The 27,524-nt window shown below is 39.9% G+C and overlaps 1 protein-coding gene across 1 annotated transcript; it reads right to left on the bottom strand.

The window, feature by feature from the left end:
- Positions 1–982: 982 nt before the first annotated feature.
- LOC109461627 (guanine nucleotide-binding protein G(s) subunit alpha-like) lies at positions 983–27,524 on the bottom strand. The gene is given in 13 exon segments (XM_019758005.1): positions 983–1,601; positions 3,675–3,742; positions 9,474–9,604; positions 10,763–10,883; positions 11,019–11,077; positions 12,751–12,824; positions 13,923–13,977; positions 15,044–15,141; positions 26,384–26,503; positions 26,656–26,710; positions 26,865–26,937; positions 27,065–27,140; positions 27,142–27,524. Coding segments are annotated over 13 exon segments (1,149 nt in total). The 5' UTR covers positions 27,214–27,524; the 3' UTR covers positions 983–1,454.

Raw genomic sequence — 27,524 nt, 5'->3', positions numbered from 1 at the left:
CTTCTGTCCTAGCTCGGGTCCTCAGCTGGCTCCTAATGGTACATCATGTGATCAATCAAGACCAAAGGAATGACGTGCAAGAAAAATATAGAACAAGTTACACGTTATTGTGTACATGTAGACTTATGACTTGATAATCAGTGACTGGAGGGTACCTGTCCATCACAGCTACAAAGGCTCTATGAGTATGAATCATTCATCCAAGCCGTGAAGTCTTTACAATCATTTTGTTTCAGCAGCAATGACAAACACCAAACTTAAGGAAGTAAGGAAGTACTTAAGGAAGGAACAAGCACACACCACATTCCAGTTCACTTGACGTTATTTATGTGAGGGGATACAAAGACAGATCTCTTGCTTTACAAGCAGCCTTCATTTAACTGTCCTTACAGCTAGGTCAACTTTACCCATACAAAAGAGACCAGACTGTGGAATTTTCCACACAACATGGCATCGTTTTTTTCAAAGCCTCTGTACAATTGAGAGAAATGGTGAAAGGCAGAAGGCAATAGCATCCCACTGTCACAGAACTAATGCTTCAAATTAATCAATATACATCTGTACAAGACTGGGAACATCACAAAATTTCCACAAACAATACTGATAAGAAGAAGATGATGATGATAATACATGCTTTATGTACTCTCAGAGATGTGCCCTATATGACGAAATCTTGTCTCTTATTGCTGAGATATATATAAGTTACAATGTACACATATGGCTAGGCTTGAGCTCTTGTCCAACTCAGTCAACTAGTGCAGGTGCAGTTATACTATACAGAATCTGGAAATACACAAATATCATCATCTTTGTGCATACCTATGGCTCATAACATAGTGTTAAAATAGGTCAACATTTGAAATGATTTTGTGTGTACAAAGATTTTACAAAGCACAAGTGGACACAGGTTGCCTAAGGTCAGTATAGATCAGAGAGGCAGAGACTGAAGCTTTTGTTATGTAGAGCTTTGGCAGAAATCCACTGGTCATCCCAAATCGATCAGGTTGGCAACAAGGTAATCCCCTTTCCTAACTCACCAAAATACAACTGCCTCTATGACCTTTTGGACAGTCACTGTAGTGACTTGGAATGACGATTACAAGAAAAGGAAATATATCTGACATGTCTGCTTATCCACTGTTATATGGAAAAGGCTGATACTGTGGAAAGGTATCACAATTTTACAGTATATTTAGCTTATGTGTATACACAAACAAACCAAACGACTACAAGTGAAGTTTCAGATCCTCTGACAAGGGAGTTCATGTTCTTGTTCACGATAGTCTCAACTCTAGGAAATTAAAAATTTTCTTGTCTTTACATATAATTGGTAAAATCTGTCTTCATAGCATACATTTACACCTCTCAATTATATACTCCACTCAGGAATTGCATCGTGGGAAAATTGCAACCTCTCTTTCCCCGGCACAAGGTGACACGAGCTGCACGACCAATCACAACAGCTCGTACTGCCGTAGGTGCATCCTCTGGATGATATCTCTGCAATCATTGAAGACACGACGGATGTTTTCTGTGTCCACAGCACATGTGAAGTGTGGATAGCAGTAATGCTTCCCATCCCCACTTGCTGTGCTAATCCGCTGTGGAAAAGTAAACCACATGGTGACCTAATAGCCTAAATAACACAACTTATAATATACACTCAGTGTAATTTTGAGCATAAATTTGTAGATATACAAGCAGCCTTTTCTATTTGGAGCTTAAATCTCCCAACAAAAAACTTGTTAAGGCCAGTATGACTGTGATCATCTATTGGTAACAATTGATTCACTTCAATCTCAGTATCATTTTATGTCTAGACATACTTGTATATGGCATACAATCAAATGAGATCACTAGAACTGCCAATTTAGAGTTACATGTAACAGGACACAATAGATAGAAGAAAAGGGAGAAGGAATTATGGCATTTTTGTATACAAGTAACTTATGCAAGTTCTCTGTTCAACTTCATCTGCATTGTCTTACTCCAACATTTGTTGATGATTCAACTTTTTCTTTCGATTTCATATTTACCAAATTTCTAATAATTATTGATATTACAATGATGGAAGACACGTCTAAGTGTAAGTGGTTTTTCACACTTGTAATATGTGTAAGTTGGTCAAAGGTAAACATCACTATGTATATATTATGTTAATGTGGAGATCATTTGCATTATTATGAAGAAATGTAAAAAAATATGGACTTTCACATGTGCAATATATGTTATTTAAACATGGCTGTAATTGATCTGGAGGGTACTAGTCCAAACTCAATGTCAAGTTGCCAATGCAAGTATAATCAGGAAAATAGTATCTACAAAATCAGACAACTGTTTCTGCTCTTACATAATTATGCCTGTAATGGTGTAAACATTCAAATCTACAGTCAAACCTGCCCAAGGTGACCACCCAGGGAACTAAGAAAAGCAGTCACATTGGACAGGTGGTCTCCTTGAAGAGGGTCACCTCACAACATGACTGAGACATAGATGGTTTCCAAGTCAAGATGCTTTTATGTCAAATTCTATAAACATCTTCAGTTCTGTGGTGAATGAATGTGGGGAGGGTGGCACATGGCACAATTTAGGCCAGACCAATTTAATTTCTTGGTTAACGGATTTTTTTAGAAAAATAATGGAGCGGGTGGGCAAAAAAAAATAAAAATGAAAACAGGACTAGGCATCCTAGTATGGCCCAAAATGGTACGATAGGAGCCATGAAGTCAACACACCAGACTGGTTCAAAATTTAAACAATGAATTTTGAACTTTTAATGATACCATTGTAATGAAAGATGGAATACCTGTAACTAGAGCTGTGTACCTAAACAAATTTTAGGTACAGGTACAGGTACACAGGTTTAGGTACAGGTCCGGACCTGAACCTGTACCTGAACAATTCGACCAATTTATATGCTCTTCTGAACTCCTTCAATAACAAAAAAACATAAATAAACTTGATAGTTAAGGTTTATTCTTTGTTTATGGCGAATGCTCAGATAAAATATAGGCTATATATATGTTTTTGTTTTCATGAACACACTGTCCTTACACAGGGACCCATTGTTAACCAGCTATTTACACATTTGAGGTCACAAATAGGCATAAAATTGGTGTGAAATTGTTTAGGTACAGTACCGGTACTGAGGGATTAGGTATTTTGGACCTGTACCTAATCAATTTTACCGGTACAGTATCGGTACTGCGTACCGGTACACAGCTCTACCTGTAACAATTAGGAAGAAAAGGACTGTTTTCAACTGTTCAGGGCAAAATATGAGCATTTTGCAGTGGATTCTGAATTTTTATTTTTATTTGCAAATCAGAACAAAATTGGTGTGCCTTATGTCGAATAAAAAACATCATCCAGCAGTCTAGCCAAAGTGGCTGGTTTCTTCTTAATTTTTCATTAGTTACCATCAATAATCAACATGATTGAAAATGCTGTGGACGACACTCACTGTGGCTGCGGTCGTGTTGGCCATGAACCTTGAAGTACCTTGAACAGGTTGCTTAATGCTTCCATCAATGGGGAAAATTTTTGAGACTAACAAAAAGCAGTCACCATGGCCAGATGGCCAGCTAAAGAGGTGGTCACCTTGGTAGATTTGACTGTATTCTATGAGTTTTAAGGTCTTCTGACTGGCACAGTATCGGTTTAGACAAACTCACCAAAAACTCATCTCGAATGAAGTATTTGGCCCTCGTTACTTCTGGATCATCGCCTGGCTCATGTTGGGCTGTAAAGTAAGAAACAATATATTACTAACATCAACAATATATTAATAACATGAACAGGTGATAGAATATCATTTCAATGCTGCATTATGTAACATTAGAATGATACAAAAAGTCCATTTTCTGATCATTTCTTTATAAAGTAAGCTGAATCAACCTTACTCCATTGAGTGCTACTTAGGAAATGTATGTCTCAAAATATGACTCTTACGAATGTTTAAAAGTTGGAAACACAGCTGTCTGCCATGTTTGTTTACATTCTGGTGCCACAGAGCAATATGTGTGGCACCAACCATAACATACAGAAATATGAGATGATTTCACAAATGTTGAAGGTGCATTTAAGACATCTCAATTTCTGGTGCAAAACTGTTACATGAGGCCCCTTTAAAATTCATTCTATTAACGATTTATGAGAACATGTCAGACATGTATAATAATAATAATAATAAAAGTATGTGTAAAACTTTCTTTGCATGACCAAGTCTTTTTTGTGACCTAAGGGACCACTAAACTGTTGTCACAAAGTCGTGTAGTACTCCTTCAGCAGAGATGGCAACTAGTACAGCTAGTGATGATTGGATGCAGAGAGTAGCCTAATTATCATAACTTTGATTGAAAGGCATAATTATATTGGCGATGGAAGCTTGCAAGGAAGCCAAGACAATGAGCCTTGGGTTCCAGTTGCACTGTGTAAGCATACTTACCTTCTGCAATGTCTGCATAATTACCTTTGCCAAGAGGGCTATGTTTTTTTCCACCAATTGTGGGTGGGCAAATTTGTGGGTGTGTTTGTTCAAACATGTGTAGACTCAAGCTTGTGGATGGACCCACATGATATTTCTTACGTAGGTGTCTGCAAAATGAAGGACAAATTTACTCTGGACCTCCTGGCTTCATATGGCACTGTGTGAGTACTGATGGTTCTATGGTCAGGTACATAGCTCTTGGGTTTGATTTTTGATATTAAGACAGATTAAGTGATGATTGGTTAAACGATTAAGTGATGATTGCCATTGTTATGTAAATCAGGAGATAATTAATGAGAAAATTCTCGACATCAGCACTCTCAGGGAGCCAGATCAGCGAGGACTAGCCAGCTGCCTGTCAACATCCAGCAAAGCAAAGCTGCCCAATCAGGGTGAAGAAGAAAGGAGTGATGATTGGCTTCAGGCTGCACCAGGGCCTGCACTGCCAACCCCTCACATCGTGACTACGGAACAGAGCTCAACAACCTACCTGGGATGTTCCCTGACTCCGCCCTGATCCTGCGCCATGGGCACACAAGTGTCCAACAGGATGGCGGAGGCGGTGGATCTGTGGGGGTGAATCAGGCACAAAACTTTACACAAAACTGGCAGTCTACCAGGCAGTCGTCAAAAAACCTAGAAGCACCTTGAAGCAAGACAAGCCCTCAAGGAAGACACACCGCCGCCATCTCAAGCACAATGAAGACACTGACCAAGTGCCATACAATGCCACTGACCACCACACTTCCGTGATATGAGAGCCTGAAGGATTCTACATGTTGTTCAAGAACGACTAGATACTGAAAAGCCAGAGCAAGAAAACAGCTAAAGGAGAACACCGGCATCCACAGTACACATGGATACTGGTAGTTCACCTGTGTTCAGGTTTGCACCATGCACGAGATGACAACTGCAACAATCAAAGGCGGAAAATCAAGTCAAAATTGGTCAGTTTGCATTGGACTTTTTTCCCCTCTTTCTGTCAGCTCAGAAGATCTCTGCAGCACAGACCAAGTAAAGCTTAAAAACACCTGCATCACAGGAAGGCATCCCTGTGGACTGAGTCTGTACTGTGAGGACAAACTTTCCTTACAACACAGATATATATAATGCCTTGTATGTGGGAACCAGTGTCTGCCCTATCCCAAAATGTCTGTTCCTACCAACAAGTAAAACTGAAGACCTATCTCTCTCATCTCTTCCCTGGCAAGTTCAGGACAAAGTCCTGCCCTTCATGAAACCTTGGATAAAGCATCAATATGTGTATATGCCTACACTTACACAGGTCAAAGCATATCAGATTTGGCTAACAAACTAGGACCACAGAAACACATCTATGGTTCGCGTGTTGTTGGCAGACATGTCAAAAGCTTTTGACAGAGTTGACCACAGGACTCCTGGAGGTCCGTTGGGCTGGGACAGGTAGAAAACAATGGGTATTTGCCAACAATTAGCACAGCAGTTGACAAACGGCTCACGTCTGGAGTACCACAAGGGGAAATACTTCCACCATATCTGTTCCTCGTATACATGTCCTCAAGAACAACAGTACACACAACAACAAGCAACACTGGTTATGCAGATGCCATCAGGCTTCCCAGGATGGTTCTCTGTAACACCGCTGCAACTAGTGATGCATACCGGTTCACTGGACTTGGATCCGGACTTGTAAGAATGTTTAGCTTCAAGTCCAAAAAAACCTAAAAGGCAATAACCGAGTCTGGACTTATTACCATAAAAGACCATTTCACATACCCCTTTTCTTTCCAAACCACCTAAAACCTTCCGTAGATTGTAAAATCTTTGCTGCAAAATGAAGAAAACATTGCCATCGCGTATCGTCAAGTACTGGCCTCCATGTTATGTGGCCAAAGTTTCACCCGGACAACATTGCAAGGTTGCCAACATGCAATTTTCGTATATGCCATGGGTTTAGGTCCGGACTTACAAGTCCAGAACTGAACCTAAACCTCTGGACTTGAATCCGGACCTGAACCTAAAATTGGGTTTAGGTATGCAGCACTAGCTGCAACTGACAACCATGCAGGAAGAAGCCACGTAACGGGACACTTGGGTAGATGAGAACAACATGATAATGCAGGGAGACAGATCTTATGAACTACGAATGTGTTTCTCAAGAAACCCACCTGCTCCTCTTCTGCTCATCCTCCATGGCAAAGAAGTTCTGGTCGTGGAGTGCGTCGCATGCCTAGGTTTTAAATTCACGGCAGTCCTGGTCGGGACAGCAAATCACTCACATGGCAAAGAAAGGGTGGATGCATCTCCACTTTTTATGCATGCTTAAAAGGGGTGGCATGCCACCGGAAGACAGTCAAGTCATATGTTGACTGAAAGGGATACAAAGATCATCTATAATAACAGAGCCCTCAACCAATTGAGGTTTGCACGTACTGGGGAGAACAGGATTCCGACGACCCCTCTCCCTGCCTGTCATAATCAGGATAGACGTCAGACAGCGGCAAAGACACTCTTCACACAAATGCAGAATGACAACCACCCCCTGCATCTGCACTCCATGGTTCCAAATGACACACAACACAACACCAGAAACAACAACCATAATACAATGTCCAGTATCAGAACTGAAAGACTGGGGAATCGACTGTCCTTCATTACTATTTGCCGTTGTTTTATTATTTATTGTTTTTAACATGAAACATGTTCTGTCGAATTCGTGCTTAGGTGCTAGTTACAACAAGAAATATAACTTGGCAAGTACATTTGATAACGATTTGTAACATTTTGTAACAAAGGATGTAATTCAGCATGTGGCTGTTACATGTATATACCTTTGCTAGTAAACAATCATCATCAATTATCAGCTGGGCAAATCAAACATGGTGGTGGACGGGTGACTTAAAGTTGCATTACACAACAAGAGTTCCAAGACCATAATTTATGATCTTTACCAAATCATGTTAACCTTTAAGAATGAAGTCTTATTCATTGATCATGCAAATATGGTCCTCATTTGCTGGTCCTACCATGCCAAACGCTTGAAATTGACACTCTCAATATAAATTAGGTTGACAACTGACCCCACAAGAGCTGCACACCGTGAACCCAGAAGGGACATTTGCCGCTAGTATGGCAAGTTTTCAGAGAACCATATAAACAACCTTTCCTCCTCTCAATACTACAGCAACAATACAACCTCCTTAGTATAGACTACAATTCTCTTAACTTTTAAAGTATAGACCTTTCAATACCTTACATGACAACCAATCAAAAACAGAGTTTAAACCTGCCCACATCAGCAAATGCAGTGATTGATGCCAGTCATGCAGTACTGACTTTAATCGACAGATGTCGCTGCTGAGAAGTAAAACTGGAAACATGTCTAACTCTGCAGAATCGTAAAACACCGACAACTACCCTAGACCTGGTGCTCACGTCATACATTCTAAAATGACTTTTACTGAGCAATCAGGTCTTCAGGTGTCCTCAGACAGGAGGATAGTAGCTGAGTCCCAACATTTGTCCTGGAGTAAATTTGGTTGTTAGAGTTAAATATTAATGGATTAATGATGTTAACTAACTGCGTGAACAATGGAATCAAATCTGAGGTTACCTACAGACTGAAGAACCCAACTACAATGACACCTACATTAGAGAAATCAGCCTGCTGAAGAAAAGCTACAAGCAACATTGCAGAGGTACTGCAAGCGGGATACTCAACTGCTATCTATCACCAGACACAGCATCATCAGGGACACTCTTTATTTCAGACTGGGAGTAACTAAAATACTTAACCATGAACCATGGCAGGAATGCGGAGTCATGGAGGCCATCTACCAAGCCATGCGGGTCTAAAACATTCTGAAAGGGAGGACTGTGTGTAGAACTCTCAAGTACATAGGACCCAGCCCTGCCACAACCTATGGTAGTTCCTATGATATTGTCTTACCATAAGAACTACAGGAACCTCATTTACATAACAGTGACGCTTTGCTGTGTTTGTCATGTTCAAACTTTTTTTTTCAGTTCTTTCACGTGTGATCAGTGTTCTTAGTTCATTTTTGCGATGCAGAAGAAAAGTGATGCATTAGACTAAAAACGTCCCAAATTTATCCTTTAGTAGAATTGGAATTATCTTTGAAGATGTTCTCCAACAAATGTATAGACTTGAATGAAATTCAAGCTTAAGAAAATCTATTATCTAGAAAGTTATTTTTTTATGGTTATTGGATAACCATTTAATTTTAGATTGGAATAAATCTAATCTATTCTTCCTGGATTCCATTTACTTACAAATACAGATTGAGCAACATTCTAACTACACACGATCCTGGGGTTGGTAGTAAGGTACAAGTTTCAATTTTTTTTTTTGGGGGGGGGGCTGAAGTGATCCAATAATGCATTATGCTAAGATTTGTGGCCATCATGCAAATTAAGAAACATTAGCATTACATAAATTTCAATACAGCATAATGGTATTTTGATTGTATGTGGTTGTGCCTGTTTTCAGCCTTCATATTAGGGCATCTTTTGTTCCAAGAAGTAAAAATGCCATGCAGTCAACACAGCTTAGCAAGAATTATTGTAGATCCCTTTAAGCCCTGTCACATGTTGCATGACAGTCATGTGTTGTATAGCACGTCGGCAGAACGTACTGCGCCTGCGCAGAACCCCGTATTTTCGCGTTTTTCGTCGGGTTTTTGGTCAACGTTGCATCAGAATTTTGCCTCTTGCAGAGGATATTCTTTCAGACACAACATTTGGAAACTACTGTCGAAATGCTAACCTTATATGAGCGAATACAACCTTATGTGAGACGTTCTGCCGAAATGCTATGTACAATACATTACGGGTTTCGCGCAGGTGCAGTACGTTCTGCCGACGTGCTGCGTTGTATGTAATTCAGCTGTCTTTGATTCTTGTTGGCTGCATGTTCTGTGAAAGCCAGCTGCTAACTGTGCCATTATGGACAGACTGTAAGGAACCTTCTCTTCACTTCACTTACCATCTGAAGGTGTTGTATACCGGGCAAATTCGTGGAAGTAGTCTTCCAGTTTTGACTTGCCAGCCATCACTTTCTGTTTCAAAAGATCTTGCTTGTTCAGGAATAGGATGACAGAGATTGTTCTCAGCCATCTGGAAAGGATTCAGCCATTAGTCAAAATATCTTAAACAGTTCAGTCATGTATACATGTAGCAATAAAACATCATTCATACAACTGTACCAGATTTTGAACAAAACCAAAAGATTAGAGCAAAGCAATTCACACAATAAGTCATATTATGAACTAATCTTCATTATCATGAATTATTTAGCTATCCAGACTAGGGTTATAGCCAGCCTGGAATTTTTTTTCTGTAAACCCACATATCGAGCAGCGAAGGCGCAAGGCGTCGCTGACAATCCTAGGGGGTCCAGGAGCATGCTCCCCTGGAAAAATTTTGAAAACTAGACCCTCTGAAATGCTATCTCCTGAATTTAGAGGGGCAATTTTTGCAGGTAGACAAAGCTCGTTTGGGGAAAAATTACACGAAAGTTTCAGCTTGATTTTGAGGTAAGAGTGGACCTTAGTTGGGTCAGCAAAGAAAAGAAACAAAATTTTGTAACACAGACAGATATCAAAATAAAACATTTTCAACACGGGCCTTTGTGACCTGTATTCTGTACAAAAATAATGAGGAATTACACAACTTACTTTTAGACAAAATGACATAATGGCTTCCTATCTTTCCGCCCATGTATTTTCTGGTAACTTTTGTCGGTAACCTCACTGAATGTCCTTGGCGCCATTATTTAAATTTCCGACAAAATATCGCGAATTCACGCTGAACTAACATCTCGCGAATCGCGAGATTTGTCTGCCATTGGTTCATTTTTCGTGATGCGCCGCGTTATTCAGCCGGTGATTGGACCGTCATGGATTGGGCAAAATTTTGGGCCGTCATGAGCGACAAAATTCCGTCAAATGACGGAAATACAGGCGCTGGCTGGAACCCTGATCCAGACTAAATTCATCTCTCACAAGACTTAAATGTAAACCAACGTCATATACTACACCACTCTAAAATAATAATCATGTCAGCAGAACATACTGTGCCTGTGCAAAATTTGGATGTTTCATGGTTTTTGTTGTATGTTTGGTCAGAATTTTGTCCATTACAGATGGCACCCTTTGCATACAACCCTTTATGAGATGTTCTACCAAAGTGCTATGCACAGCATTACAGATTTCGCACAGACGCAGTACGTTCTGCCGACGTGCTGTCACAGTACTGCCATTCACATGGACTCACCTGTTATTCCAAATGCTCTTGAAAAGGTCTAGGGCTTCCCTAAGGCGATTCTGGCTGGGGTCTTCCCGCAACACCATGTTGTAACTACTGCAAGCCACCACGAAGATTATCGCTGTTACATCTGCGAAGGAGAGTCAAGTAATCTTAGTGCACATCCCAATGTTCCAACACGTTGTGACTTGGGGGGTAAAAAAGGGAATGGTGACAGAACATAATACTGCATCAATTGAACCATTTCTAGACGTCATTTACTCACCATTGAAACACTGAATCCATTTCCTTCTTTCATCCCTTTGACCTCCTACATCAAACATGCTGCAGGAGAACAGAAAGGCCACATTACCTCATGCACATCAAGGTCCGGATCACATCATGCCAACCCACCTACAAACTACACAGCAATATCTGTGCATTCTCATAACACACAATAACTATCATCATATCAAACAATGCGTCTGAACTACACAGAAAGGGTTGCATACATGTCATATAATACAACCAACACATAGTGTCAAATTCTATGATATTCAGTTATAATATGCTATATGTAAGTTGGCCTTGACTTTGCTATTTTGGATAAGTATATAATAATTATTTTACAATACAAATGCATACACAATTAGCAAAATGGAGTAAGTCCATGTTTAGTCAAATTGTAAAGTCACTGTTATCCTAGTATCTGATTTACATTAATATGGAAGCCTGGATCTCATAACATACTTTTGAGACACATACTAGTGTTTTCATGACATTGTAACTGTAAGTTACAGTATTTTCTAACACAGCTTTTCAAATGTAGGTTCTTTTTCTAGCTGCTGTGCTGGGTTCTGAACTGGCTGCCATGTATCACAGTGACAATGACATCTGACACATGTAAACATGTAAACAAGGCAGCCTTATGACAGAAGCCACTTTGATAATGGTAGTACATTTAAAAATGACAGTCACAAATTAGTTGTAATGTCCATAGAGATGTGTAGTGTACGTAGAGGTTGTGTACCATATAACCAAAATACATAAGTGTAATAACATTTTTTGGAACAATGTTGAAATAATTTTCAAGAAAATGTGTACCCCCCTTTTAGTTCTGTAACCTCATTTCACATTTGAAACAAATTGTTAGAATATGAAACAAGTTTTGTCTTTATGTGCCTAATGAGTTATAGTGCCTGTAGTGTCCGTATAAACCCCATTGTAAAGTAATGCACTCAAGTTTGAAGGAGCATAACTTTTAAACAGCTGGTCGCTATCCAAAAATTTAAAAAGCATATGCATGCCATGGTATCACTTGTAGTACAATTTTCAGTTTTGAAAGTGGAAAAATGTGAATCCTGAAAAATTGGCCCAAGTATAACACCCTGGTCAGGCTTTTAGCTAGGATTTTTGTGGTGGGTGTCCATTTTTTTTATTGAATGCTATGCACAGTGAAGACGTGCTGAGTGCAAGATTTTAGGGGGGCTTTTTTGAAATTCATAATGCTCTCAAACACTACTTTCTGCATTTTCAGGTGTAAATTTGAGTTTTTTCCTTCAGTAAACCATCATTTTTGTATTTATAGTAAGGCTGAAGGGAGGCATGTGTGCATGGCAAGGGTTGGGAGTGGAAAAAATAGGGCGTCTTTAGGGTGTCCTACAAAAAAGTAGGGCGTCCAATTTCTTATTATTTTCAGTACAGGGCGTCCAAAAGACACCCTGGACACCCCCCAGCCTGACCCTGATACACCCTGATCCAGGAATAGCTGTGTATATGTACCCAAATTCATCAAAGCACCTTGAAGTGAAAAAAGATGCGTCGTGCTTTTCTCACTCGCATCATACTCTGAGTGCTACGTTTGACTTGTCTGCTACTTGACTATATTTGAATATGATGCAATACCAAAATATAACAGCAAGACTAAAATAATAATAATCGTATCTACAGTTAGCGAGATATCATACAAGACATAGAAGTCAAAATGATACAAAGGATGATAATATAATTGTACTTACTGAAACTTTACTTCACAAACTTCGAACTTGGTTTCAAAGATACCCGAGGTTAACACACGACACCGTAGAATGTCCTGCAGAATAGAATGCTACAAATTAGTGGCAAGGAAGTACAAACATGACAATAAAGTATCACAAGTTCTCTTGTAGAAAATGTAACAATCACAAAAATCAAATAACCCAGGAAAAAGTTTATCAGTCATGTGTCCATCATTTAAAAAGAGAAAAGATTTTTCTTGGCTGTAGAGCTCTTTTGTACTGTTGCTGTTTGTTGGCGACATGTTATAGGTTACAATATATATATAACCAAGGACATTATATACTACTATATAGTGTCCTTGATTTTACAAGTATCTCAAGCATGGCTCGAAATTCATTTTGGGTAATAGGTGCACTGGTGCACCCAACCTAAAAAAATGTGTGAAAAAAAAAAATTCTTTTGGGGTGCACCATATATAAGTAAGTAGAATGTCAGCAAAAACTAATTATGTTTCATTTCTAAATAAATGTACAACAATGTTTTATTATTTTTTGACCCTTAAAGATATAACATCTTTTACATACGTAAACCTATGAAAATATTTGTACATGTACCCAGTACATGGACCAGTGCAGGTTAGGTGCAGGCAGACATCAGAAATACCTGTACAGCTCCAATTTTACCTACACTAACCTGCATATACCCAGTGCATGGACCAGTGCAGGTTAGGTACAGGTAGATATCAGAAATACCTGCACACTTCCAATTTTACCTGCACTAACCTGCATATACCCAGTACATGGACCAGTGCAGGTTAGGTACAGGTAGATATCAGAAATACCTGCACAGCTCCAATTTTACCTGCACTAACCTGCATATACCCAGCACATGGACCAGTGCAGGTTAGGTACAGGTAGATATCAGAAATACCTGCACAGTTCCAATTTTACCTGCACTAACCTGCATATACCCAGTGCATGGACCAGTGCAGGTTAGGTACAGGTAGATATCAGAAATACCTGCACAGCTCCAATTTTACCTGCACTAACCTGCATATACCCAGCACATGGACCAGTGCAGGTTAGGTGCAGGTAGACATCAGAGATACCTGCACAGCTCCACTGCACATAGATATGCCCGTGGTATTGCAAACCCTGAGGTACTTGTGGCTAGAGCCAAAAGCTGGACTGACCTGATCTGTTGGTTCATAGTCTGGCTGCTTGACTAAATGGACCCTATCCAGGAAACTGAAACAGAATGTCATCATTAGTACATATAGAATACAACACGGTGTATTCCGTATCGCCCGAGGTACCGGCCCGACCGCGGGTTGGATCGCCCGACGGCCGAAGGCTGGAGGGAGATCCGATCCGCGGGAGGGCTGGGACTATGTCATACCCACCCAAGAAAACAAGACTTTCAATGCAAAATGAGCAAAAATTTGGTGTTTCCCAAAGCCAAAAAATGCAACAACATCAATTCTAATGTCCGATTTTTGTGTTCAAATTTTCGAAAGCGATGCACACAGGTTAGGGCGAAACGCGTTCGAATCGTTCTTAGAACATTTGGAAGCCCCGGGCCGTACGCGTCAAGAACCCCCGGGGCGTACCGCTAAGTATCACATGGGCCGGAACACCCGTATCGAACGTAATCGCTGCCAAGGTAGGACATAAATAATTATATTAACACGACAGACTGCCCTTATGATTCAGTAGCAGAATGACATCATTTTTACACCTGTGGCCCCCAGGTTGTGGATGTACTATTTTGGCCATTGACACACTCAACAGAGCAGAGTGCATCACCAAAATATTTCAATATGAACGACTTAGCCATGGTGCAGATTGGGCTTGATTCTTAGAAAACAGTGAAGTTTGAATCAGAAAGAAGCCAAGTGCAAATGGGAAGTATTTAGAGTTTTCGTCAGAATTCATTGGCACAAGTAAAAACATATTTTCAATGGGCCAGGTAGGACAGAAAGAAACCTTGCAGTGAACATCTGTCTTTCTGCCATTTGACAAAATTTTGACACTCAAAAAAATCGGCATGTAAAGTTATGTAACTGAGCTCAAAATTTTACTAGAAAACTTGCCCCTCAAAATGCAGGAGATGGTTTATCAGAAGGTCCAGATTTATCAATTTTCCATGCCCATGGACCACCCCCTCCATCTCCAAAACATTTCTGCTTTCAGTGCTTGACATGTTCAGTCAAACAATTGTTAAGATGGTTGGAAAAAAATACTGACATACTGACAGATGCAATGCTGATGACTTCTCATCCAGCATAGCGTATGACATTTGTATCATACTTACTACTGTGCACAGTCGATGAGCTGATACTCGTTGGACCTCTCATAGCAGGCCTGCACGCCACCATCCTTCCACAGGAGTTCTGTATGCTCATAGAATTCCTGCACCAAACAACAGTTACATCAACTGGTTAGTTTATTGTGCCTTTTGACTGTGACTGCACTGGCCAATTGGGTGAGTCATGCTTGGGACTGCATTCCCACTACTGCAGCTCCACCTAGCAGTGGAATTCATTATTGCACTGAGGAAATGTAAAGCATCTAAACAATACCTGACATTTTTGACAATGAAAATTACTACCTTTGCCAAGCAGAATGTTTATTCTTTGTAGGGTTCAAGTTGTGGATGGATCTGTATAATTGACGAGGGTACAGTACCAGTCACAAATAGTTAACAACTCCTTACACTGCGGAACTGGTGACCAAAATGTGCGGATCACATTCCAGTGGGAAACCTGTGCCCTATATTTGCACAGCTCCCACTATTACCTCCTTCAAAACCAAATTCCGGACCTCTGAATGTAAATTTTTAACAGTGCTCCTTAGTTCAAGCCATTGTGTATTTATGTATAGATAATCCTGTGGATGACTTTGATTTCAATGTCCTGCCCTTAGGCCACACCAATTTAATTTCTTGGTTAACGGATTCGCCCGTTTCATTTTTTTCTGAGGCCACACCAATTTAATTTGTTGGTTCTCGGATTTTTTCAGAAAAAATATGAAGCGACAGGGACGAAAATAAAATAAAAACAGGTCTAGGCATCCTATTATAGGCTTAAATGCTACAAAATGAGCCATGAAGTCAACACAAAAGGCTGGGTTAAAATTTTAAACATTGAATTTTGAACTTTTAATCAAACCACTGCAATGATAGATGGGAAAACTGTAACAACTAGGAAGAAAAGGACTTTCCTGAACTGTTGGGGGGCAAAACATGAGCATTTTTCAGTTGATTCAGGACCAGAATCAAATTTTTTTTTTTGCAAATAAGAAAAAAACGAAGAGGCGAATCCGAGAACCAACAAATTAAATTGGTGTGGCCTGATTTGCAAATAAAAATAAAAATTCCGGATCAACTGCAAAATGCTCATATTTTGCCCTAAACAGCTGAAAACAGTCCTTTTCTTCCTAGTTGTTACAGTTATTCCAACTTTAAATACAATGGTATATCATTAAAAGTTCAAAATTCATTGTTTAAATTTTGAACCAGCCTGGTGTGTTGACTTCATGGCTCCTATCGTACCATTTTGGACCATAATAGGATGCCTAGGCCTGTTTTTTTTTCGCCTGCCCGCTCCATTATTTTTCTAGAAAAATCCGTTAACCAAGAAATTAAATTTAGTGTGGCCTTATCTTATGAAACTTGTCCTAGTCTCCTGACGGAGCTGGCCGAAAATTTGGGTAAGTCCCAATTTACTCAGTGTTGGTCAGAACGTTTAGCCTTTTTGTCATAATGAAGTAAACCAACAGATGAGCCTTCATGCTAATGGTAGATTGTGTCGCATGGGGATTACGTCATCATGTTACTAATCCTGGTTACTGTTTATAGTTAACTTGAACTTGGTCCAACCTTGTACAGCCAAACATTGTGCCTTTCACCCTGAAACTGCAGGGTTCGTAATGCTGCACCATCCTGGTCTTGTCTCAGCCCCAGCCTATTGCTTTTCAAACTTCAGGGCTCGAAATACTGGGTGCATGTGCACTTAAAAGTGCACCCAAAATTGGAGCTATGTACCCAATTTCTTTCTGTGGGTGCATTTTTTTTAGGTAATTTTGTACATTTTAAATATTCTTGGCATCTAAGGGTCAGAAAAATAATAAAATCTTTGTTGTAGTTCTTGTGTAAGATTTTGAAGTTAGCTCCCTCATCAGTTGCAAGCTTAGAAGAGGAGCAATAAGATCGATAATAAGGTTTTGTTTTATATGGTGCACCCAAAAAAATTTTTATGCACCTAATTTTCTAGGTTGGGTGCACCTATTCCTAAAAATGAATTTCGAGCCCTGAAATTAGATTATTTATTCCCAAATTTCAAAATTTGCTCATCATTTGCTGTTTCTTCAGCCATGAGTGGATGTAGCCGCTAATCACCTAGATTGTGCCACTAATTGCCCACCATTGTCTGTACAACCTTGTGCATTGTCAATGATTGTCAATCTCGCTATGACACCCCCAGAAAATGTTGTTATTGGTGGAACAGCAGAGATCCCATGGACGTTTAACGACACAGTTTTCATGTAAACAACTGTTTACATCATAAACTAAAGCACGCAAATCCTGACTGCATGGTTGCACATTTCAACACTTTAGAACACTATTACAGAGTGCAAAATACCTGGTTGCCCAGTTGCCCCGGGCAACCAAATTTTACTTGGGGCAACCTATTTTTGGACCTAGGTAGCCCAGTGTGCTACCTGAATTTTAAGAATGCCCCCCCCCCCAAATCATGCCCACTTGGCTTGCACCAATGTAACTGGCAGATGCTTTTTACTTTTAGGTATTGATGGCTATTACTAGTATCAATTAACTAAAGGCTGTTAGAAATATTGTCAAAGGCTTATGTGTGTAACATTACTTAATTCGAGGAAAGTAGTAACTTAAGGTGGGGCAACCTAAAATTCTGATGGGCAACCTAATTTTTGCTGTAGGTTGCCCACTACCTGGTTCAAAGAAGTATTTTGTAGACTGTAGTATCAGCAGTGTAGCAAAAGAATAATTTGTTCCCAGATGAAATGTACATGAAAATAAAAAGTTGATTTCCTTTCATTATGATAGGAGTTTTGAGGCCGCAAAATGTATAAAACGCAGGGCTTAAAATACTTTTTCAGGTACGTGCAAAATTGCACATTGACAAAAAATTTTTAGGCGCAATCTGAAAAATTTATGTGCAAAATTGCATTTAGTTTGTCTGCAACTGTTTTCCAACTGGTTTGAAATTTCTTTTCCAGGTGACTCAGTGGAAGGATCCTGCAAAAATTCTGTAAGCCCACAATGAATTAAACTGACCTTCCTAGTTTGCGTTATTTGCATGATGTTTTTCAACTTTCAAGAAAAAAAGTTTAAAATGTAAAGCTTTGAAACAAGAAGAAAAAGTATAAGAAAAGTTGTTGTATTTCTCTGTCAGTTCAAACTCAAACTTTCAAAGTCAGAGTGTCTCAAAAACTCTTTTTTTAGGGTGTGGATATGTGATTTGATTAGGAAAATGATTCAAGAAAATATGATTAGGTAGCTACAAATGTAACTATGTTTAGATTTTGTTATAGTGTCGGTAATTTCCCTGGTTACTTCCCAAGTTCCAGGTAGAAAATGCATGTACAGTGTATCTTTCAGTTGTTGAATTTGTTGTTGAACATTTAGTGATGCTAACAATTACCTTTGTTTTTAAGTGGAACATGGGGAACAAAGGATAAGCAATGACTTAACATTTTTAAGTACACATCTTGAACATTTTGTAATAGTAGAGAAGAAGTAGAACGTAGAACTGAAGTTGCAGGAAATGACATCCTTTTGTGTCTGGAAAAGACAAAGTACAATAGCTCCCCCCCCCCCCCCCAGGAAACCACCTCCTGACCTCCCCCGTAACACGCATTGCACCTTCCCCATCATGCTCTAAATTTCTGGGGAGATCCCTGAACTGGATGTGCCTACTGACATTCAACATTTTCCCATTCCCAGGATGCATTGCTCCAGGGAGGTAAAAATTCCCAGGTAGCATAGCACCATCTGAATTTTGTGTTTTTGTGGTTTTTTTTTATGTTCTTTGATGAAGGTTTCTCCTTTAAATATGACAATATCTGTTGAATCATTGAATCAATGAATCGAGCAATATAGTTGTATCTCCTTTTGGTCTATTGACAGATCTAGACAGTATCTATAGCGTTACCACTGTCATGTTGCATGTTCCATGTTAGAAAGAGCACAAAAATTTAATTCTGTATGTTGTCAGATTCCACCCATAGTACAGTTTTAAGTCCATTAATGTTGAGCATGAAATGCCCCAAAACACACAAAAAAACACCAGCACTATAATTTTACTCCCCAGGCGTAATACATCTTGGGAATGGGAAAATGTGAATGGAGCCTTCCCAATTTAATCCTAACAACTTGTTCCCCTATTCACAAATGGACTTTTCCAGCGACACATATGTTATGTTATGGATTAGTCCAAAATTACTTTCACATATACATGTAATATGGACAATATTGAATTTTAAAAAAATGTCCATGTTTCAAGAAAATGGACTATTCTAGAGGCCCTCATGCTATGTTGTTATGGTCCAGGCTAAAACATTTTCATAAAAAATATGGACTAAATTTCATGACCACGCCAGTCCAGACTTGAATTCTTGAAAAAGGATTCTTTCAGTGGCCCCAATGTAATGTTATATGCCACAGCTTCCACTAAACATTCTACAGTTGTGGACCTTTCATAATTACCAAAAGAGTCCAAACTGGAAAAAATTGTCCCCCAATTAATTTTAAAGAATGGACTCTTCCAGCAGGTCTAGGCAGTAAACAGAATTGTGTACAACATAAACTTCTCTGAAGTAGTCGTGGTGTTTGAGGTGTTGGGTGTCTGAAATCCATGAAAAGGATCTTGATCCTGACAAAAAGACAAGTTGTTCAAAGTATGAGTCTTATCTTCCTTTAGTGGATCCAGCTAACACATGCAGAATGTACTGCACCTGCGCAAACCCCCGATTTTTCACGGTTTTCATTGGATTCTTGGTCAACGTTAGATCAGTATTTTGTCTGTGGCAGACAATATCTTTTCCAATATAACATTTGGAAACTATAGACGGGAAATTAACCTAATATGCGCGAGTACGACCTTAAATGAGACGTTTTGCCGAAGTGCTATATCACGCAGGTACAGTTCTGCTGACGTGCTGATCCAGCTTACTCTTCATGCCCACTTGGCCTGCACCACTGTATCCGGCAGATGCTTTTTACTTTTAGGTATTAATGGCTATTACAATTATCAGTTAACTAAGGCTGTTAGAAATTTTTCAAAGGCTTATGTATGTAACATTTATTTTACTTAATTTGAGGAAAGTAGTACATGTAACTTTCTGATGGGCAACCTAATTTTTGCTGTAGGTTGCCCACTGGGCAACCTGGTTCAAGAAAGTATTTTGTACACTGTTGCAATGTTAATGGCCCTGACAGGTCACTTTGGGTCTGTTGTAAAATGGGTGGAAATTTTGCTGCGGTTCTGTTGCCATGACTTTTTGTACAAGACCACTTTTTCCCTCTGTCCCTGGCCATGTGGTGGTCCTCTTAATTAGACAAGTTTGACTGTACACACTTGAAAACGATGCTGTCATTATAGGCAGAGATTGGGCCATGTCGTATATTACCGGTCTTTGTCATGTTAGACAAGTGGTCAGCTTACGAAAGTACCTTAATGCTTACATCTATGGGGAAAAATCGGGACCGAGGAAGAAAAAGGGTCATTATGGCCAATGGTTAACACGGAAGTGGATTTGGAACAACTTGTGCTGGGGTTACAAAAATCTAAGTACTAGAATTTTCTTCATAATTGAGTCGAGTATAATCATGGTTTTTGTCCTTCTGCTAATATCAGCCATTTCTGCCTTCAAGCTTTTTCTATGGGATTATCTTAAGCAAAAATGCCAACTTTTGTGAATTTATTTTGGCATAAAAATGCTTTTTTTCCTCTTCATTTAACCAAAATTTGAAGAGGTTGAAGTAATGACTGGCCTTGTTAGCTGAAGGGATATCCTTCTAGCCCAGATTTGCTTGCAAATTACTCCCTGGAAGAGTCGCCTGCTAGACTTGTGCAACCTCGAATGGAATAATGGGGTGTGTTGCTTTCAAACGTGAAAACACAAATAATACTGTCATTTGCACACACACACACAACCTTAGGAAGTGTCCAAATCTGTAGGGTTCACTCTTGGCATGTCTACTTATGTCCACCAGCCATGCCAACACTCAACAACAACTGGACATCCAAACACTCGGTATCAACACTGGGTAAACTGCAGAAATCCTTCTTTAACATTACTCTCATCTGCCGAATAAACATACGGGTACGTTTATTTTTTTTGGCCCGAACATCAGTACGTTCTTATTTTGCACAGTACGTTTATTAATTTTTTGAAAACCAGTAATTTTTTTCAACTTCGTGTGAAAAAAATTGACAAATCATCGACGTGAAGACGTTTATAAATGCGTATTGTAGCGAGAAACTTGTCATTTTCGGGCCGGTTTTTGCAATCACCGCGTGCATAAATTCGTCTGAATGTTCTATTGTCATGGGTGGTGCTTATCAAAATACGAAATATTAAATGCTCTTTTTTTTTTGTCTATTTAAATTCCTAATTGCAAATAACAGTTAAAGATTTGTGCATATATCAGTAAGGGCGCATTTTAGTACAAGAGACACAGGTTACCCGTCAATTTTGGGTAATTTTCCGGGGGGTACGGTTTATTCCGGGGGTATGTTATTTGTTTTGAAGATTTGTCCGGGGGGGGGGTACGTTTATTTCCGGGGGTATGTTTATTCGGCAGATGAGAGTATCTAGCTATCTATTATCTAGTACATCCATTTGTCATCAATGTTTTTAGATGTATTTAGATGTGTCAGCCATGTTCAGCACAAACATGGATATGGATGTGCCCTATTTAATTCTTGTCTTTATTGTGGACTTTTGATAGGTGAAATGAAGCATTTGTGTACTTTCCATAGTTACGATGAGTTTGTAAGTTGTAACATGACAGCACGTGGGCAGAACGTACTGCACCTGCGCGGAACCCGTAATGTATTGTGCATAGCACTTCGGCAGAATGTCACATATAAGGTCGTATTCGCTCATATAAGGTTAGCATTTCGACAGTAGTTTCCAAATGTTGTGTTGGAAAAGATATCCTCTGCAACAGTGAAAATTCTGATGCACGTTGACCAAAAATCCAACGAAAAACGCGAAAATCCAGGGTTCTGCGCAGGCGCAGTACGTTCTGCCGACGTGCTTAATATGACTGAGTTTTGTAACCACAAACAACAAATGAATGAATTTTGTTAATAAGCTAATTACAGTAGGGCCTAGAAAAAAAAGTTGCGTATCCTGTAGTGCTGCATACCGGTTCACTGGACTTGGATCCGGACTTGTAAGAATGTTTAGGTTCAAGTCCAAAAAAACCTAAAAGCCAAGAACCGAGTCCGGACTTATTACCATAAAAGACCATTTCACATACCCCTTTTCTTTCCAAACCACCTAAAACCTTCCATAGATTGTAAAATCTCTGCTGCAAAATGAAGAAAACATTGCCATCGGGCATCGTCAAGTACCGGCCTCCATGTCATGTTGCCAAAGTTTCACCCAAACAGGGACCTCCCTAAACAATGGAGCAGTGGAGCTCCTCCACCCAGTCCTTATCTCAGCTCCACCCTGTTAATTTTCAAAACTAGTGTTTTTACACCCTTTTCCAGGGTTCTTTGGTCAAATTTACCAATATTTCGCACCCTCCTCCATTCTGTCCTAAATTTCTGGGGAGATCCCTGCCAAACAACATTGCAAGGTTGCCAATATGCAATTTTGTATATGCCATGGGTTTAGGTCCGGACTTACAAGTCCGGAACTGAACCTAAACCTCTGGACTTGAATCCGGACCTGAACCTAAAATTGGGTTTAGGTATGCATCACTAGTATCCTGTTTTATCCTGAAAAAAATTAGGGTCAGTAGGTAGGGATTATCTTTTTTTTTCTTTCTTCCTTTTTTAGACTTTGTCAATTGATCTCAAGTGGTCCAACTTATATAGTTTATATAGTTATACAGTTTACCAAAGTTAAACTTGCATTAGGACACCGGAATGTACAATGTTTCATCACTCAGGTGTCCGATCATGGAGCAAGTAAAGGTTGATCAACTAAAATTCATGTCCCTTGCAGGGGTCCAACAAAAAAAGCGCTAGGGTGGGCAGTTTTTTCTAGGGTCGGTCGGGAAACAGGAAATATAACATTTTTTCCCAAGGCCTAAGTCATTTTATATTAGCGGGAGCAAAATTTCACAGTCTAAGAAAAATGGACATGTTCACGGAACTACATGTTCGTGGTAGCAGCAAATTAATTGTTTGCGGTGATGATAAATTTGCTGTACAGAAGTGGCCACGCAAACTGTGCATATAACAGTACAGTGAATACAAAGTTGTTTAAAGTATGAAATACACGAGTATGTGGTGATTCCATTGTGTACTAGTATCTCTACTTACAACTCAAATGGTACTCATGTCTTGTACATGAACATGTTTAGTATGCTTATCAATGATCAAAGGATCATTGAATGTTAAAATCTGTGTCTCAGTCTCGTCTTGTCACCAAGATTTTTTGTAAGTAAACCATAATTCAAAATTACCTGCACCACACACATCTTACCTGCACCACGCACATCTTACCCGCACCACGCACATCTTACCTGCACCATGCACATCTTACCTGCACCGCACACATCTTACCTGCACCACGCACATCTTACTTGCACCACGCACATCTTACCTGCACCACGCACATCTTACCCGCACCACGCACATCTTACCCGCACCACGCACATCTTACCCGCACCACGCACATCTTACCTGCACCATGCACATCTTACCTGCACCATGCACATCTTACCTGCACCACGCACATCTCACCTACACCACGCACATCTTACCCGCACCACGCACATCTTACCCGCACCACGCACATCTTACCTGCACCACGCACATCTTACCCTTTCAGACCATGGAGTGAGGTTTGTGCCCCTACTACTTGGAGTGACCTTAGGCACCGTCCATGATTCCAAATCTAAACAGTTTGCTTCATTTTTGCTACAGTCTGAACTGAAACAGTTTGCATGTTGTGTCCATGATGCAAACTTGCACCCATGCTGAAAAGGGTTTACATTGAGTTGACTTTCACATGTATACTGTCATGCGTCACTGAATACAACGAAACTAATACTAAATCGTTTTTCAGCATCCATGTTCACAAATTATCTGATTTATCCTGCCAAAATGTTTCAAACTATTTTGGTTTTGGAATCATGAATGGAGCCTTAGTGTCCTGAGCTACTTTAAATATTGCAAATTGCTCCTTTTCTTGTAAAATTTCAGAGGAAGACTTACGCCACATTCAAGACAAAATACTACAAATGATTTTCTGATAATTATGGATAACTTTGGTACCAATACTTTTCTTGTCATTTCTTTGCAACAGAAGTCCAATTAACCCTATGGCAGGGACAATATTCAGGGAGTGAATATGCAACATCATTGCATCACACTAATGCTGGTTTGTTTACATTAAAACATGTTTTACTGCTAGTGCTACCTGTTTGAAAAAGATATTCATTGATGCTGCAAATGTGCTACATTGTGCCTTTAACCAGAGAAAATAGCAATAACATGAAGACTTTATCATCCAGAATGTTTTGAATATTGTCACCAATATTGTAATTGTATGTTGACTTGAGCACCTTCAAAAGCAACTCATGTTGCTTACAGGCATGCAGTGCAATTTCAGGGCGACAAATAAAAAAAAATATTCTGGATAAGGAAATCTTAATTATGTTGACATCTAAATTTTTAAATGCCATTTCTTAGCACATTTTCTTCATCATTTTATACTTAAAGTGCTTGAAATAGCACCAAAAACAAGCCACATTCGGTGTTCCTTTACTTTGGGGGGTATTGCCCATAAATAGTGCTGCGTACCGGTTCACTGGACTTGGATCCGGACTTGTAAGAATGTTTAGGTTCACGTCCAAAAAAACCTACAAGTCAAGAACCGAGTCCAGACTTATTACCATAGAAGACCATTTCTCATACCCCTTTTCTTTCCAAACCACCTAAAACCTTCCGTAGATTGTAAAATCTTAGCTGCAAAATGAAGAAAACATTGCCATCGGGCATCGTCAAGTACCAGCCTCCATGTTATGTGGCCAAAGTTTCACCCAGACAACATTGCAAGGTTGCCAACATGCAATTTGGTATATGCCGTGGGTTTAGTTCCGGACTTACATGTCCGGAACTGAACCTAAACCTCTGGACTTGAATCCGGACCTGAACCTAAATGTGGGTTAAGGTATGCAGCACTACCCATAAATCTCAAGAACCAACCTACGATAAAAAAACAAGCAACCATATTCCATCAGCAGCATCACATTTTTACCTCAAAGATATTGGCAATTACTATGGGATTCAACTTTTAAAACAGGGCTCGAAATTCATTTTTGGGAATAGGTGCACTGGTGCACCCAACCTAAAAATTTAGGTGCACAGAAAAATTTTTGAGTGCACCATATAAAACAAAACCTAATTACAGATCTTACTGCTCCTCTTCTGAATTTGAATCTAAAATAGGAGCTAACTTCAAAATCTTACATACTTTAAACAAGTACTACAACATAGATTTTCTGACACTTAGATGCCAAGAATATCCAGTATTACTGTAGACATTTAATATGTACAAAAATACCTACAAAAATATTTGGGTGCAGAAAAAATTTGGGTGCACAGCTCCAATTTTGGGTGCACATGCACCCAGTATTTCCAGCCCTGAAAAATGACCAAGAAATTGATTTTGGAAATCCAGTTTTGCTGCCCTGAAGGCAAGTTTTTTCTGGTGACGTTTCAATGTTGACTACCAGGTGCTTCAGTACTTTTGACTGGCTCAGGTACATTCATGAGCAATGTTCCACATCACAACTTAATTACAAGCCAACCAACCAATGGAAACTTCATTTAGATCCTTAATAGTTAAAAATAGGGCTAGCACGTGGACTGTTAAATATGTAACATCCATGAGGAGAAAAATGTGTGTATATGCAGTGCATGTGCGCATAAAATGTACGTGTGAGTGTATGTGTGTGTGCATTTGCATACATTTGTGTGTGTGCATGTGTATGTGTAATAAAAACATGTGTATGTGTAATAAAAACAGTGTATGTGTGTGTGAATGTGACAACCAACAATCAGTAACACTAGTAGATTAATGCAATCATTCTTATTTCCTAAATAACGCTACCAGTATGTTTTAACTTATGTGAAACATAAGTTATACTAACCAAAAAGCAATATGAATTATGATGATAACATACAATTTTTACAAAGTTCTTGACTGTGTCATGTAATTTTTCTAAGATTTCTAAGCTTGGACTTGAGAAATCCTTCCATACCATGTTTAAGACAAGTCCCATGTACATGTGGACACAACTTGTGGTTCTGTGGATTAAGTTGAAACCAAACGGGCCCCATCCACGTTCTTAAGGCAGGCTTCAATAGCTGCCATCTTGGTTTAGAATGACTATTTCCGTGTACATGAACAGCATGTCACTTACCGGGGGATACGAAAACTCGGGCTGAGTGGCCACATCTTGGATGTAGTCCACCCGAGCCTGCAAAGTGTAGTCAGCCAAAGGTACAGGAGGCGTTAACGTGCTCATGGCGCCGGTGATTGTCTGAGGAAAACAGAGAAACAGTCCGTCAAAAACTTGTCCTGCAGCAGAAAAGGACTACCGGACAAAACATGGCCGACAAGAATGATCAATATATACAAAATGGAGCTCCACATTCGGCTCCTTAACAGACCTTATTTCAGAGAAATACCTACTATTATGGCATCTCGAATATTCTTTTTGATGTCTGCGATTTTCTGACGCCTCTCCCTGTCGGACAAAAAGAAAGAATGAGACGTTAAACATCTTAACAATTGGCGATCTATGATCGTGGGGGGTAAGTTCACTTCAAAACACATACGACCACCATAACAAGCAAAACCCTACAGGGGGCCCCAAGCCGGGTAAAAACAGCCAAACTTACTGTTCATCGAAGCTGTTTTGGTGCAGAATTTTCATCTGTTTGACGATGGTACTCTTTCCTGACTCACCAGCACCTTTTGGAGGAAAAAACAAATCAACACTTGGTTAAAACTGGGCCAAATAATGGCGAAGAAACAAGCCCAGTGCGAAAGAAGCAACCTGCACGGCACCGAGGCAGCCCGGGTAAACGACGTGCCTTACCGAGCAAGAGCAGTCGGTGTGTCGCTCTGTAGACTTGTTTGTCCTTCTTTAGCTGCTCATCTATCCTCCGATTGGCTCTTTTTCTGCTTCTTCTCCAGATCCTTTGTTTCCTCGCTCTTCCTTTGGCCCCAACACCCCATCATGGGCATGGTTTCCACCGTCTGCGCGGGGCTGCAGACCAAAACCCTTCAGCCCAGGTCCAGCCAGCTCTCGGAAAGGTTTCGCCAAACAACCAGCAACCAGCCTGCCAGCGCTCAAGCGGTTCCGTACACGGGTAGAGCGGGTTCTCCCGTGTCTGTGCTCCCCTATCCTGGGTGAAAACCTGGTGTGTTTGTGAGCAGGGCAGCGATGTCCCGGGCAGGTTGAGCTGGGCCCATGGACGGGAATGCTGTACCACACACGTCAACTTTGACAGCGCTGGGTGGGGCCCCTCGCGCCAAGCACCATGGGATACTACACC

Source organism: Branchiostoma belcheri, unplaced genomic scaffold (assembly GCF_001625305.1).
Source record: "Branchiostoma belcheri isolate BF01 breed outbred unplaced genomic scaffold, Haploidv18h27 scaffold94, whole genome shotgun sequence".
NCBI classification, from domain to species: domain Eukaryota; kingdom Metazoa; phylum Chordata; class Leptocardii; order Amphioxiformes; family Branchiostomatidae; genus Branchiostoma; species Branchiostoma belcheri.
The sequence above is the reverse complement of the archived record's forward strand: the minus strand, read 5'-3'. Positions and strand labels throughout refer to the sequence as shown.